Source organism: Pseudorasbora parva, chromosome 13, assembly GCF_024679245.1.
Source record: "Pseudorasbora parva isolate DD20220531a chromosome 13, ASM2467924v1, whole genome shotgun sequence".
NCBI lineage: Eukaryota > Metazoa > Chordata > Actinopteri > Cypriniformes > Gobionidae > Pseudorasbora > Pseudorasbora parva.
This window is the reverse complement of record NC_090184.1, coordinates 6787816-6802930: the sequence shown is the minus strand read 5'-3', so window position 1 is coordinate 6802930 and position 15115 is coordinate 6787816. Positions and strand designations below refer to the sequence as shown.

Genomic DNA, 15115 nt, shown 5'->3' with positions numbered 1-15115 from the left:
TTAGTGAGCCATTCTTTTTCTCCTGAGAAAAATGGATGTATATAAACCATGTACAGTCCCCTCCAAAAGTATTGGAACAGTGAGGACTATTCCTTTATTTTTTCTGTAGACTGAAAACATTTGGGTTTGACATCAAACAATTTATGAGGCAAAAGATCAACATTTCAGCTTTTATTTCCAGGTATTTACATCTGGATCTGATACACAACTTGGAAGATATAACCTTTTGTTTGAACCCACCCATTTCTCATGTGACCAAAAGTATTGGAAAATGTGACTGACAGGTGTGTTTTGTTGCCCTGGTGTGTCCTATATCCTATTACATTGATTATTCAAACAATAAATAGCACTAAATGTCTGCACTCAGTTTCAGATTTGGGTTTTTCCTGTGCAGACTGCATTTATAGTTAGACGTGTAACCGACATGAAAACCAGAGAGCTGTCTATGGGTGAAAAACAAGCAATTGTGAAGCTGAGAGAAGATGGAAAATCAATCAGAGCCATTGCACAAACATTGACCATAGCAAGTACAACCATTTGGAATGTCCTGAAGAAGAAAGAAACCACTGGTGTACTAAGTAACAGACCTCGAATGGGTAGACCAAGAAAAACATCAGCTGTTGACGACACAAACATTGTGAGAGCTGTAAAGAAAGACCCTAAAACAACTGTTAGTGACATCAGCAACAATCTCAAGAGGGCAGGAGTTAAGGTATCACAGTCTACTGTCCGCAGAAGACTTCATGAACAAAAGTACAGAGGCTACACCAGAAGATGCGACCCTCTCATTAGCAAGAAGAATAAGAAGGCCAGGCTGGAATTTGCCAAAAACTACAGAGACAAGCCTCAAACATTCTGGGGCAAAGTTTTGTGGACTGATGAGACAAAGATTAACCTCTACCAAAGTGATGGAAAGGCTAAAGTTTGGAGAAAAAAAGGATCTGCTCATGACCCCAAACATACAAGCTTATCTGTGAAACACGGTGGAGGTAATGTCATGGCTTGGGCTTGCATGGCTTCTTCTGGGACGGGCTCATTAATCTTCATTGATGATGTAACACATGATGGCAGCAGCAAAATGAACTCTGAAGTGTACAGAATTTTTGTTTGCCAATTTACAGAAAAATGCAACCAAACTATTTTGGAGATCCTTCATCATGCAGCAAGATAATGACCCAAAACACAGTGCCAAAGCAACAAAGGAGTTCATCATGGGCAAAAAGTGGAAGATTTTTGACTGGCCAAGTCAATCTCCAGACTTAAACTCTACAGAGCATGCATTTTACCTGCTAAAAAAGAGACTGAAGGGAGTAACCCCCCAAAACAAACAACAACTGAAAGAGGCCTGCAGTGGAAGCCTGGAAAAGCATTACAAAAGAAGAATGCAAAAGTTTGGTGAAGTCAATGGGTCATAGGCTTGATGCAGTTATTGCAAGCAAAGGATTTTCAACTAAATATTAAGTCTTATTCACTTTAATCTATTTTAAATTAATCTGTTCCAATACTTTTGGTCACATGAGAAATGGGTGGGTTCAAACAAAAGGTTATATCTTCCAAGTTGTGTATCAGATCCAGATGTAAATACCTGGAAATAAAAGCTGAAATGTTGATCTTTTGTCTAAATTGTTTGATGTCAAACCCAAATGTTTTCAGTCTACAGAAAAAATAAAGGAATAGTCCTCACTGTTCCAATACTTTTGGAGGGGACTGTATATCCAAACTGGATCAAATTATTATATAATTTTCAGAGGAAGTACTATAGATTTAACGTTGTGTGCAAGGTTCATGTCACTTCTCAAGAAAGAAAAAAACATTTCTTAGTGCTGGGTATTGATGTCCCGATTCAATTCTGATTCACAAGATCTTTTGATTCAGTTCTTGATTTTCAATTCAATTAATTCAACGGTACAATTTTAAGGCCCCACCACAAAAAAGTGATAAATAAATAAAATTATTGTTTTTGATACCATAGCTAAAACTACTAACTAATAGAAACTTACAAGTAAAACTGTCTGAAATAATTACATTTCAAACAGTAGCACAAATACAATAGAACAAAGATGCAAATGAAATAATCAGTGCTTTTCATCTTTTTCAACTAGGTCTAACTGTAATTTTCAGTGGAATTTTTTTATTCTTATTTGCACATTGTCATTTGCACGTTGCACTACAGTCAACAGTCCGGTTATATGAGAACAATCATGAACTGACATGCACACATGCAATCTCTCTGTTTAATGCTAATTATTTGCTATGTTTGAAGCATTCTTCATTTTGTTGACATATTCCCCCTCTAAAGTCTGAGGTTACTCGTCTGACGTGACTGAGTGGTGTTTTTTTTTTTTAGAAATTGAAGATGTGATTAAACTGGTTATTCAGAACTGTCTTGGGAGAAATACACAATTGAATTTCAACCAACCACACCCTGTGACCCACATTAAGATTGCAGGGCTAAAACATTTTTTCATTGTTTAAAGGGGTGGTTGCATGCAATATCACTTTTTTAACTTTAGTTAGTGTGTAATGCTGCTTGAGCATAAACAGTATCTGCAAAGTTACAGCGCTGAAAGTGCAATGCAAATGGAGATATTGTCTTTTAAAGTTATGGCAGTTTATTGCCTACAAAAACGGCTGGTTTTGGACTACAACAAGCTTCTTCCTGAGTTGGTAACATTATAAACCCTTGGTATTAACATAAACACTGTGACTTCTGCCGGTAATGGTAAGGGATGTGCCGTTTCCGGACAACCTGTGCTTAGCACTTCAGCCAATAAAAATACAGGAAACTACATTTGGCCATCTAACCAATCTAAGACCATTGCGTTTTTCGGAGGGATGGGCTTCATAGAATCAGGAAGCAAACAAGCCGCTCAAAGGACAGTGGAGACAGCGGTGTGGAATAAAGGTAAAATATAAGAAAAGTATGGCATTTAAAAAATATTAAACTGTGCCCCATAAACACAACTAAGCCTAGAAAAAAAACACGGAACAGCCCCTTTAAGGACAAACAAAATACAGCTCTTTCTCATTTATGCCTGCCATATGAAACTTTAAAAAAGCGTGTGCTCAAACATTGATTTGTGGCATTGCCTCAGGAAACATACCGGTTTCATATGACAACTTAACTTATGGTACAACTATTGCAAACAAATCTGAAATCAGACCTTTTCCTCTACATAAACTAAAGTTCCTTATGTGTAAAAATGATGAAATGCTCCTGAAATTGAGATTAGTTTCTCTTGTTTTAAGTAAATGAGTTCTAGGAGGTCTTTGTTTCATTGCACTCTTGTTCCTTGCTCTTTTAATTGTCATACTTCTAACTCCCATGTTTATTAAACAAACAAAAAAAATGTAGTTATTATACTGCAAAATATTGAGAAAGCATTATTGTAACAAGAGTAAATCTAGGTAGTGTGCGTGTGAAATTCGTGGATTTCCTTGCACAAAACATAATAAGGAATATGACATTCTATATTATGTTTTAATTTTAATGGGAAGCACTTGTGCAGCACTTTGTTTGTCAACATGGGAAAAAACTGTTTAAAAGATTAATTAAATTGTTAAAGATTTATACGTATTTGATTATCATTGTTTTTGATAATAACATACATTTGTGTTAAAGTATAAAACTGGATCATTAAATCAGACAGACCAATAAAATAAAACATGTTTCATAGGGCATGATTATTGTTACAATTTTAATAAATTGTTAAATATTTTTTTTATGAATTCAACAGATTAGTCATCCTTTTTGATTTATTAAAATTTAATCTAAACATGAAAATGTAATCAGAAACAAAAAATAACACTTAAAATGGCCTTACACCTGAAATTCTTTGACAGTCGAAGATGGATCTTTAATTTATTTCCAATTTAAAGGTGCAGTATGTAGTATGTTTGAGGTAAAATAGCCAAAAACCACCAGCCAAGTATTATATATTTTGTTCAGTTGAGTTCTTACAATATCCCAAATGTTTCCAACTATTTTAAATTGTGAGGAAATTGCTATTTTAACCAAGGAGCCGGGACGCCTGAGGCAGTTGCCTGCCAATTGCGTCATATCTGCGTTACCCTCCGTTTCCGGTTTTATTTTAAAAACACTTTACTCTTAGCAGTGTGAACATGTCACAGCAGCCGCTAAGCGAACACACAGAGTAACGTCATAACATCATTTTGAACACAGTCAAAAGTATCTAATATGATAAACAGAGCTGAGTTACCGCATATTCATGAACGGAAAAGCGGAAATGGTGCCGGCAACTTGTCCCGTCATAATAAAAGGCCTGCTGCTCTCGAGGCGTGTGTTTGTGTTACAATCGCTTCAGCGGCCGTGCTCAGCTCCTCAACACTCGGTCCTGCTCTGCTTCATACTACAGTAACGTCAATAGTGGCATCCATGAACATGAGTCCTATCCCGATTCTTTTCCACTGGTCCACAGGTGAAGACCACATGTCCGAGGATTCTGCGCTCAAACTTGCCGTCATCAAACTACACCTTTGGTTGAATAGGCGCCCTCTAGCAGATGGAAAAATTACATAGTGCAGGTTTAATATTACTTGAAAATATGTGCATCTTAGAAATGTCTGGGAATGGGTCATTCATATCTTGTGCACTTGTATTAAAATATACTGTACATTTTGATTTAAAGTCAGACTCTGAGTCTGCATATAACGAAAGTTGTAATAGTCTTTACTTCCCTGTTGTGACTCAGAAGACCTATAATAAGTCATAAAATACATATGATACACCTACACAAGCACAAATTGTGCCGGATGTTTTACAGTGGTAATTCTTTATTTTATACCTTTCTGACATTTTAGATGTGGTGATGTTATTTAAACTGTCATTTATAACATCTGATTTGCATTAAGCTGCTTGTTTCAGAAAGCTGTTGTTGGAAAAATGATGAAAACACAACAGAAGGTTGTGGTTGTGTACTGCTGAGGTTCCTCTTTAGATGTTTCCTGAACTTTCGAATATTCCGATCTAATATGATTTCTGACCTGTAAGGTTGCCAGAATAATAATCATACACGGTGTGTTAATAGGCCAGAGGAGAACTGGCACCCCAACTGAGTCTGGGTTATCTCCCAAGGTTTATTTTTCTCCATCATGCCCTGATGGAGTTTTGGTTCCTTGCCACTGTCGCCTTTGGCTTGGCTTGCTCAGTTGGGGACACTAACATTTCAATCTAAGTTTTCAACTAAATATACAAATAAAAATAATTAACTGTATCAACTATATCACTGATCTGCCCACATTGTCACTATATGATAAATTGATCATATGATCCGTTTTCTCCAGAACAACCGTACAGCTGAATACAATTTTGTTGCAGTATTGTCCTGTTGAACACTGTGAAGCTGCTTTGAAACAATCGTCATTGTAAAAGCGCTATATAAATAACGTTGACTTGACTAGATGTCTGTGTCCAGGTAGTTCCTGTCAGTGAGTACTGCTCTTGCATGTCGAAAAGCAGCTTTAGTTCCAGTACAAAGTCTGTAGTAAACTTTTTTTTACTACAGGGAAACTACTCTACCTTTTAAGTGAATTGATGAAAACCTGTGCACACCCTGGCTTCTGGAAGTGACATTGCAGTTGAGCATTCTGGTTGACTTTGGATTGAGGCCGAGATTACGTAGCAGACCATGTTGAGCTTGTTGTGCTTGTGGAGTCAGAGAACAAATGTGCAACTTGCTCTCGTCCACCAGAGGGGAGTGCGTCAGTTCAGATGTGCACTGCTTTGTTTTCTCCTCCTTTTTTTCTCCTCCTCCATCCACTCCGTCCCCCATTTCTTCTCACCCCCCTACATTTCATCTGACTTATTGTGAAAAAAAGAAAACTATTCTCATGACCTAAATTCAGGGTATAGCATTCCCTCAAAGTTATTCTCACATTCCTGCTGTGTTTTGCAATGATTTTGTGAGACAATAATTAATGAAGAGTTTGTAATTGAGCGGAAAATTAAGGGTTTTGCTTTTGACTGGTGTCAGTGGCTAAAATCTCTTAATCCTGTCAAAGAGACTGTCTGTAATCTGCCATTTATAATAATGAGTTTTCAATCATTGCTTATAATGCTTCCTGGATGCCATTTGAGACTAGATCAGTTCCAGATGATATTTCTTTAAAAATATGACTTGCTTCACACAACCAAATGAGCTCTGTTTAATGCTTCACCACAGTATTCATATATATATATATATATACTAATGTAATTTACCACCAGCTAACATCACTCTGGTTCTTCTTTAAAAACAGGAAACTTCAGTTCCTTCATGCAGAAGGAGATCTTTGAGCAGCCAGAGTCAGTGGTCAACACCATGAGAGGACGAGTTAACTTTGAGAACAACACAGGTGAGCCCAGCTGTGCTCGGATCAGTAAATCATTTTCAGACCAGACATGGGTCTTTACAGTTACATGGGAATTTACAGTTTCTTAGAAAGAATTACATGGATTTAACTGGAATGAATGTTTATTTCCAAACATTTACCAGATAACACTTGAGATTTATTTATTTATTTTAAAGTAAAATGCCTTCTTGTCCTTTACAGGACTCATGAGCAGACTTCATGACTCTGAAATGAGTCAGATTTCAGTTGAATGATTAGTAGCAAGTTTACTAGAAATAGCTGATTATTCATGGATTTCCTACTTGTATACTGGATTTTCTTAACATGTGTGTGTGTGTGTGTGTGTGTGTGTTTGTGCGTGCAGTGACCTTGGGAGGGCTGAAAGATCACATTAAAGAGATCCAGAGATGTCGAAGGCTCATCATGATCGCCTGTGGGACCAGTTACCATGCTGGAGTTGCAGTATGTACATCATTAAACAAACAAACTCATGCCCACTTCACACCTGACATTACTTTGGGCGTTCCAGCAAATGGATGTAGTGCTGAAGGCAAATTTTGACATAATATTTGGAGCTAGTCATGGACTGATTTTAACAACATTGAACATACATGCTAATTCGTACATGAAAACCTTTGATTTGAGCAACCAATATATCTCAAATGGCTGAAATGCCAATATTAGGGGTGTAACAGTAAATTGCTTACGGTTCAGTTTGTCTCATGGTTTTAGGTTCACAGTTTTGGTTCATTGTTTACATGTCGCACGTGAATTCTGCGTAGTATGTAAGACTCTCACAGAGCTTACACAGATTGATTGTTATATCCACGGTTTGATGGTTTTGTCCTGACGCGTGACGATATCGATTATTGCTATTGTAATGTATTATTGGGGACCCAGCTTGTGTATCCATTGACAGAAGCATACATTTGCAAAACTGTTTTACATGTTGATATTTTCAACAAACTATAAGTTAGATGCGTCGACAGATTTGAGATCAACGGCAGTGCAACCGACCGGTACGGTTTGATGATTTTCTTTTTCTCCGTCTAGACTCTCCACCTTTCTCCATCTTTATTGGATTTTTTTTTAACAGTACTGGCTTATAAATTATTTGTCCAAATTGTTAAACAAATGTCAAAAACCGTATATGAAAAAGTGTTATAGCATGTGCCTTTCTCTGTGCGTGATTTTTTCCATCTTTGCTGAATCTTCACAGACAGCTTCTAAATGGGAAAAACGCAATAGACTAGATTTCTTATTTATTGCCTGTTATATGACAGAAATCATTTTGAAATATTTGAATCCGATCACATTGGAGACTTGGAATCCAAGGGGACAATGCAATCCAGCAGACGACTGTCCGGATATGAAGCGCATGATTATGTCAGGTGGAAAGCGGCCACAGAGACATGTATAAGTTTAAGTCCAGCTTTTAAATAGGGTCATATTAGGATGCTATGAAAAAATGTTTGTAACATTTATTTTTAACTTCTCATTTTGAAAAGATCATCTGACACTAAACTTCAAAAACAGTATAATGGTATGTAGATGGGCTGCTTTTGAAAGATGGGGAAGTGCAGAATATTAGACCTGATGTGGAATAAACCCGTTTTGCTTGTGAAATTTCACCAAAAATAATGGAAACTTATTGTGAAAAAGGCTGTCATTAAGTCAAAAACATTATTTGATAGACATTTTATTTGTCATATCACATTTATTTTTATTTTATTGTCATGTCTGATTAATGATGGTTCTTGCTGGTTCTGTTTCCTGCTTAGACTCGTCAGGTCCTGGAAGAACTGACTGAACTTCCTGTCATGGTGGAGCTGGCCAGTGATTTCCTGGATCGAAACACGCCTGTCTTTCGAGATGATGTGTGCTTTTTCATCAGTCAGTCAGGTTAGCTTGTGTGTGAGAGTGAGAGTTTTTGAGAAAAGGCATGCATCTGAACTCTGATGTGTGTGTTCAGGAGAGACGGCAGACAGCCTGTTGGCTCTGCGCTACTGTAAGGAGAGAGGCGCTCTGACGGTCGGCATCACCAACACTGTGGGCAGCTCCATCTCCAGAGAGACAGACTGTGGCGTTCACATCAACGCTGGCCCAGAAATTGGTGTGGCTAGCACCAAGGTGGGTTCTGCTTGTTTGTTTGTTTTTCTTAATTTATCAAATACTTTTTGTGTAATTTTGTCAGTACAGGCCAAAGTTTGGACACATTACTATTTGTAATGTTTTTGAAAGAAGTTTCTTCTGCTCATCAAGCCTGCATTTATTTGATCAAAATTACAGATTTTTTTTTTTAATATTGTGATATATTATTACAATTTAAAATGATTGGTTTTCAGTTTATTGTACTTTAAATTATCATTTTTTTTCTGTGATGCAAAGCTAAGTTTTCAGGATGGTTACTCCAGTCTTCAGTGTCACATGATCCTTCAGAAATTATTTTGGTGTGTTCCAAAAAATAGCAGTGTGGCATTCAATCACTGAGGTCATCAATTTTGTGAAGAAACAGGTGTGAATCAGGTGGCCCCTATTTAAGGATGAAGCCAACACTTGTTGAACATGCATTTGAAAGCTGAGGAAAATAGGTCGTTCAAGACATTGTTCAGAAGAACAGCGTACTTTGATTAAAAAGTTGATTAGAGAGGGGAAAACCTATAAAGAGGTGCAAAAAATGATAGGCTGTTCAGCTAAATTGATCTCCAATGCCTTAAAATGGAGAGCAAAACCAGAGAGACGTTGGAGAAAACGGAAGACAACCATCAAAATGGATAGAAGAATAACCAGAATGGCAAAGGCTCAGCCAATGATCACCTCCAGGATGATCAAAGACAGTCTGGAGTTACCTGTAAGTACTGTGACAGTTAGAAGACGTTTGTGTGAAGCTAATCTATTTTCAAAAATCCCCCGCAAAGTCCCTCTGTTAAAAAAAAGGCATGTGCAGAAGAGGTTACAATTTGCCAAAGAACACATCAACTGGCCTAAAGAGAAATGGAGGAACATTTTGTGGACTGATGAGAGTAAAATTGTTCTTTTTGGGTCCAAGGGCCACAGGCAGTTTGTGAGACGACCCCCAAACTCTGAATTCAAGCCACAGTACACAGTGAAGACAGTGAAGCATGGAGGTGCAAGCATCATGATATGGGCATGTTTCTACTACTATGGTGTTGGGCCTATTTATCGCATACCAGGGATCATGGATCAGTTTGCATATGTTAAAATACTTGAAGAGGTCATGTTGCCCTATGCTGAAGAGGACATGCCCTTGAAACGGTTGTTTCAAAAGGACAATGACCCAAAACAAACACGTGTAAACGGGCAAAGTCTTGGTTCCAAACCAACAAAATTAATGTTATGGAGTGGCCAGCCCAATCTCCAGACCTTAATCCAATTGAGAACTTGTGGGGTGATATCAAAAATGCTGTTTCTGAAGCAAAACCAAGAAATGTGAATGAATTGTGGAATGTTGTTAAAGAATCATGGAGTGGAATAACAGCTGAGAGGTGCCACAAGTTGGTTGACTCCATGCCACACAGATGTCAAGCAGTTTTAAAAAACTGTGGTCATACAACTAAATATTAGTTTAGTGATTCACAGGATTGCTAAATCCCAGAAAAAAAAAATGTTTGTACAAAATAGTTTTGAGTTTGTACAGTCAAAGGTAGACACTGCTATTTTTTTGAACACACCCCTTTCAACTAATTGCCCAATTGCACAGCCTTAAGAGCGTGCATATCATGAATGCTGGGTCTTGTTTGTTTTCTGACAATCTACTGAACCTACTGGTAACTTGTTTGCCACGTAGCAATAAAAAATATACTAAAAACCTTGATTATTCTGGTTAGTCACATTGTACTGCTATTATTTTGAACAAGACTGTATATATTAAATATATTTAGATTCGATGTGCGGAGTCGGATTCAACTACCGATCTCACAGTCAAATCTTCACGGGCGTGCGACCCCTTTAAGGGCGCTGAGCTTCGGGACGCGAAGCTCACCACCACGCCACGTCTTTAAAACTCGAACACATTGTTTTCAATGAGTGTACACACACCGGCGGCGGCATTCGGTGCCTGTCCGCGGCGAATCAGGAAGTTGTTTAAAATCCTGCGGCGCCACAGAGCGCCATTTCAAGGTTTTATATTAAATGTATATTATATTTCCCTCAAATTGTCAATGTTCTGATTTCACCCTGTGCTACAAGAGACACCCATCGTGCAGCTCTTCGGTCAGAAGTCGATTCAAAATTGAGCTTGCGCGTATGTAATGTGGTGTGCGACCCCCTATAATCAGCTTAAGAACGTGCATGTAAACACACTCAAAGTGTGTTTTTCCTCTCTAGCCAGGTATTTTTTTTAGGTTTATTTATCAAAATTTTCTTTTAGATATTTGTGTGATGTTCTGTATTTCGATCTCGGCTATAAAATGTTATGGGAAATCCACCACATTACCTTTTATTTAAACCTCAATAAGAAGGCCAGTCAGTTCGTCTGTCAGTGGGCAGGCAGTTTTGGTCGCTTTATTTAAAAGTTGTTGCTGTGTGCAGTGTGTAAAGGAAAATAAAAATAGTTTACCCTCCTGCTGACTAGTTTCGTGCCCCTCCCAACACACACACACACACATAGATGATTCGACTATCAGTCGAGCATAGAAAGATTCGACAATTCTGATTTGAATGTGAAAATCCTTAGTCATCCTTAGGGACACCCCTAATATATATAAAATCCTAATAATTTTATTACAATTTTAACCAATTTAATTCCTTAGTAATTTTAGAAGTCATAAATAATGATAGTTCTTTTTTGTCTGTGTACAATCTGATACTGATGCTCAAGTAGCAAACAGTTGCTATTTATTTATTTATTTATTCTTTATTTGACAGGGACGGTGGACCATAAAATATTACCCCAGAATTAGCTACAGAGCTAAATTTCATCAGTTGCTTTGCTATGGTTAATTTCCCGTCCTTTTCACAAGCTTCTGAAAATACACACTTTCTTGTAATCGTAACTTTTTTGGTTACTGAAATACTGTTTTAAAATGGTGTTGAAATGTTCCATATGTAGGAATAAAACCGTTAACTGTTCACACCTGCGTATTTCAATCCTTAATTAGGGATGTCGGATCTCCCTACAAACACCCTTGTAATTCGTACCAACCCATTTCCACCAATTTGCTAGAATCCAATGTTCACTACAACACATGGCAACCCTCATTATGTGCGTTAAATTGGTCTATTACCTGCAGCTATCCCATAGCCAAAGGATCTGTTCAAGAAGCCAATATGTTCTATATGCTGCAGTATGGCTGGGTAAGAAACGATCAATTTCTCGATTTTTAATTGATCCTCATTTTTGTAAACCACTATTGATTCTTAAAGAGTAAGTACACCCGAAAATGACATTATCCCATATTTTCCTCACCCTCAAGCCATCCTAGGTGTAAATGACTTTCTTCTTTCAGCCAAACACACTCAGAGTTATATTAAAAAAATATCCTGGCTCTTCCAAGCTTTATAATGGGAGTGAATGGCCCTTGTTTTTTGTAGCCCAAAAAAGTGCATCCATCCATCATAAAAGTAATCCATGTGGCTACAGAGAGTTAATAAAGGCTTTTTGAAGTGATTTGTTTTTGTAAGAAAAATATCCACATCCAACTTCATAAACTATAATCACTGCCTTCCGATAACGGCCGTACACAAATCTAGTTCCGGCAGGAAGAGTGACTCTTGCTTTGACTCGACGCATGACAGGATGTATGAGTAACGTAAGCTCAACAAACTCAAGCTCCTCACATTTCTCTTTAGAAATACTTGTTATTTACTTCTAGTGTTTTGTTTTGCACTTCAGCGTTTGTCAATATATCATGTGACGGATAAGAGGTCACTCTTCCGCCGGAAATCGACTCGCATACAGCCATTACAAGAAGCCAGTGATTATAATTTAACACTAACTAAAGATTTACTGAATGCACCTTTAACAGAGATAGTTGAGATGAACATTTCTGAGCTATTCTGAACCATTGTTGCATGATGAGCCATATTCTAGATTCAAACCTTTCTCTCCTGCATGAGCACTATAGCTCAATAGTTCTGGAGCATTTTAACCACTGTTTCATAGCTTTGGACACTGCATACAAGTCTAATGAAGTCACAACAAATATGTGAAAAGAAAAAACCTTTTGGAATCATGAGTCTGAGGAGCAGCTGGATTTGGCTGGATAAGAGAGTATAATACAGAGAGAAGAAATATGACTACATAGAAGACTGCACTTTTCATACTCGTGGTGCTCCAGCCTTTCTCTATCCCTACTTTCTTTCACCCTTCTTAAAAGAAAGATGATTGTCATTTCTCACTGTTAACATGTGTCATGCAAGAAAGACAAGAGAGCTCCAACTAATTTATGACAGAGCTTCATTAGGATAGAAACGGGGATGGCTTTAGGCTGAATTAGGTGATATAATCGCTCATATAAGTATCGGAGTGAAATAATGAGGGTAAGGAGCCAGGACATCTGCCAAAATCCTGCACTGGTATTTAGGTCCACTTTCTGGGCACGCCATTTTCAACGAGTTTAAACGATATGTTGCAGATTCCCCCGGATGAGTTCCAGGTTTCAAATGAAACACAGGACTCTACAGTTGTGAATAAACCCACATCGGTGGTTTATTTGGTTCTGTTTTCAAAAATAATTTGATTGTTAATGACCAGGTGTGTTACATAGTTGTAAAATAACCCCTTGCCAACCCTTCCCACCATAAAAAATAGATTTATAGTCACATAGCAGTGAATATATGCAGATTTATAACAGATTATTCATTAGGTCATATTAAAGTTAGGATGTAATCAAAATTGACCTTTTTTACTTTTTTACATATTACTCTCTAAAGAAAATGGTCTTAGTTTTTGTTCGTCTGCACTGTCAACTGCAAAATCTCATTTAGGTCCATTCTGCCATTGAAGGCAACTTTTGCAGATCCAAGACTTGTGGTTATGTTAACAATAACCATACAGTCATGTTGGGATTTTAAAGTAAATACCTGGAAATTAGTTTTTGCTACTACCAAGAAGTGATCCATAAACCAGTCACCTCTGTGTCCTTGAGCAAGGCACCTCAAGTTCTTCCTGGGAGTGTTTGTTCTGGTAAAAAAAAAAAAGGTTTATGATGCCAGTGTATGATATAAAATTATGTTCGATGTAAAATTACTGTTAATCAATTGCACTGGCCTCTATTATAATGTGTTACTGTATTTGCCTATTTTTCAAATTCAATGAATATGAATTTGACACATCCACTTTTCCACCATAGAGCGAATGGCTCTAAGAACAGTAAGGAACGGTTCTGTGTATTAAATTCAATTTAAGCTTTGCTCGGCACAGAATGATTACAAACCTTTCCTGGCCTGGAATTCTGCTGGTGGAATGCGTATAATGACGTCTCCACTCAGGATTGCTCACTTGTCTGTTGCCTGGCTGGCAGTTTTTCTGTAGCTGGTCAAGCCCGCTATTTGAGCAAAGTTAAGGCAAGTTAATAATAAAATTAAAAGAAATATCTGATCACCCTCCATATCGTGGTGGCTATTTACAACTCATATCATCTGTAAATTATTGCTGTACTGAGACAGCAACTGATGCATTTGTATTGCATTCCAATGACCTCTGTTATCAGCCCCACAGTGGAAAATGAAACCATATCCATACCGTCTGGGCCGGCACATAATTGAATGGTTAAGCAATGAGAAGGGTTTGGTCTGACTGTGGAAAAGCGGCTTTTGTTGCACTGTAAAATGGTGGTCTCTTTCCTGTGGTGCATTGTCATCGTAATAATTCCTCAAGAGTCTCAAATGAATTCCCTTTGGAGGGATTAAGAACCGCCATGATCATTGTAGAAGCTGTTTCCCAACTGGAACTCTCATTACAAAGAGAATGACACTCTGACTTTCGCATCGAACAATGAAAGTAGAAATCCATCCATCCGTTGTTCTTTTGTCCTCCTACCTTCTGGTTCCTGATTCATGTTTTTCCAGATCAGGGGCATTAACTGTCAGCACAGGACTTTGGTAGGTGTTTTTACATAATAACACCCACCAAACATGCACAAGCATGCTCTCGCAAGATGAACGTTATCTGGCCTACTTGCTTGTCTAAATTACCCCTAAAACCACATTTTAAAATGTCAGGACCTTTGAGAATTGTTGGATTGCTCCAGATATGCAGGCAGTTGCTCTCTATCCACCCATGTCTACACAGCACCAGAGCAGTCCCTCAGGGGAGCCTCTAAACCCACACCCACAACTACTTGTACTGTTGCGCTGCTGGGTTTCCAGATTTCAGCTGTAATAATTTGGATTGCAACTGCAAAATTGGAAGGTGTAAGTTTGGGGGGAAAGACAACTCTCTACTGACTGAGATAATAGAGGGCAGTTCTTTTTTCCTGACTCTTGATCATTTTCAAAACATCTATTTGTAAGTTTAACGCCTTTTGCGATTTGCAGAATAGCTTGCAGCCCATCCTGTGAGCCACTGTATTTGATGTAGAAGTGACATATTACTTGGTTTGCCTGACTTTGCTGTGACTGCAGTCCTTAATCTCTCATTAGGCCACTTTTCTTCCAAAATAATCCTACTGTGGCAAGCTTTGAAAACTGTGACATTCTGGAGAAAGAATAACTCTTGGGGAGCGTTCTTGGGAGGAACGTTAAGTATGAAATCTTGAAAGGAATCAAAAGATTTCATTGTGTCATTCTACCCATTGATGCT

At 37.9% G+C, this 15115-nt stretch overlaps 1 protein-coding gene across 1 annotated transcript in view; it reads left to right on the top strand.

Moving 5' to 3' along the window:
• gfpt1 (glutamine--fructose-6-phosphate transaminase 1) overlaps nt 1-15115 on the top strand; it is a 41302-nt gene that overhangs the window by 14186 nt on the left and 12001 nt on the right. The window contains exons 11-14 of the mRNA XM_067413050.1: nt 6259-6354; nt 6716-6813; nt 8133-8253; nt 8324-8481. Coding sequence (XP_067269151.1) covers nt 6259-6354; nt 6716-6813; nt 8133-8253; nt 8324-8481 — 473 coding nt within the window. The remainder of the gene's footprint in view (nt 1-6258; nt 6355-6715; nt 6814-8132; nt 8254-8323; nt 8482-15115) is intronic.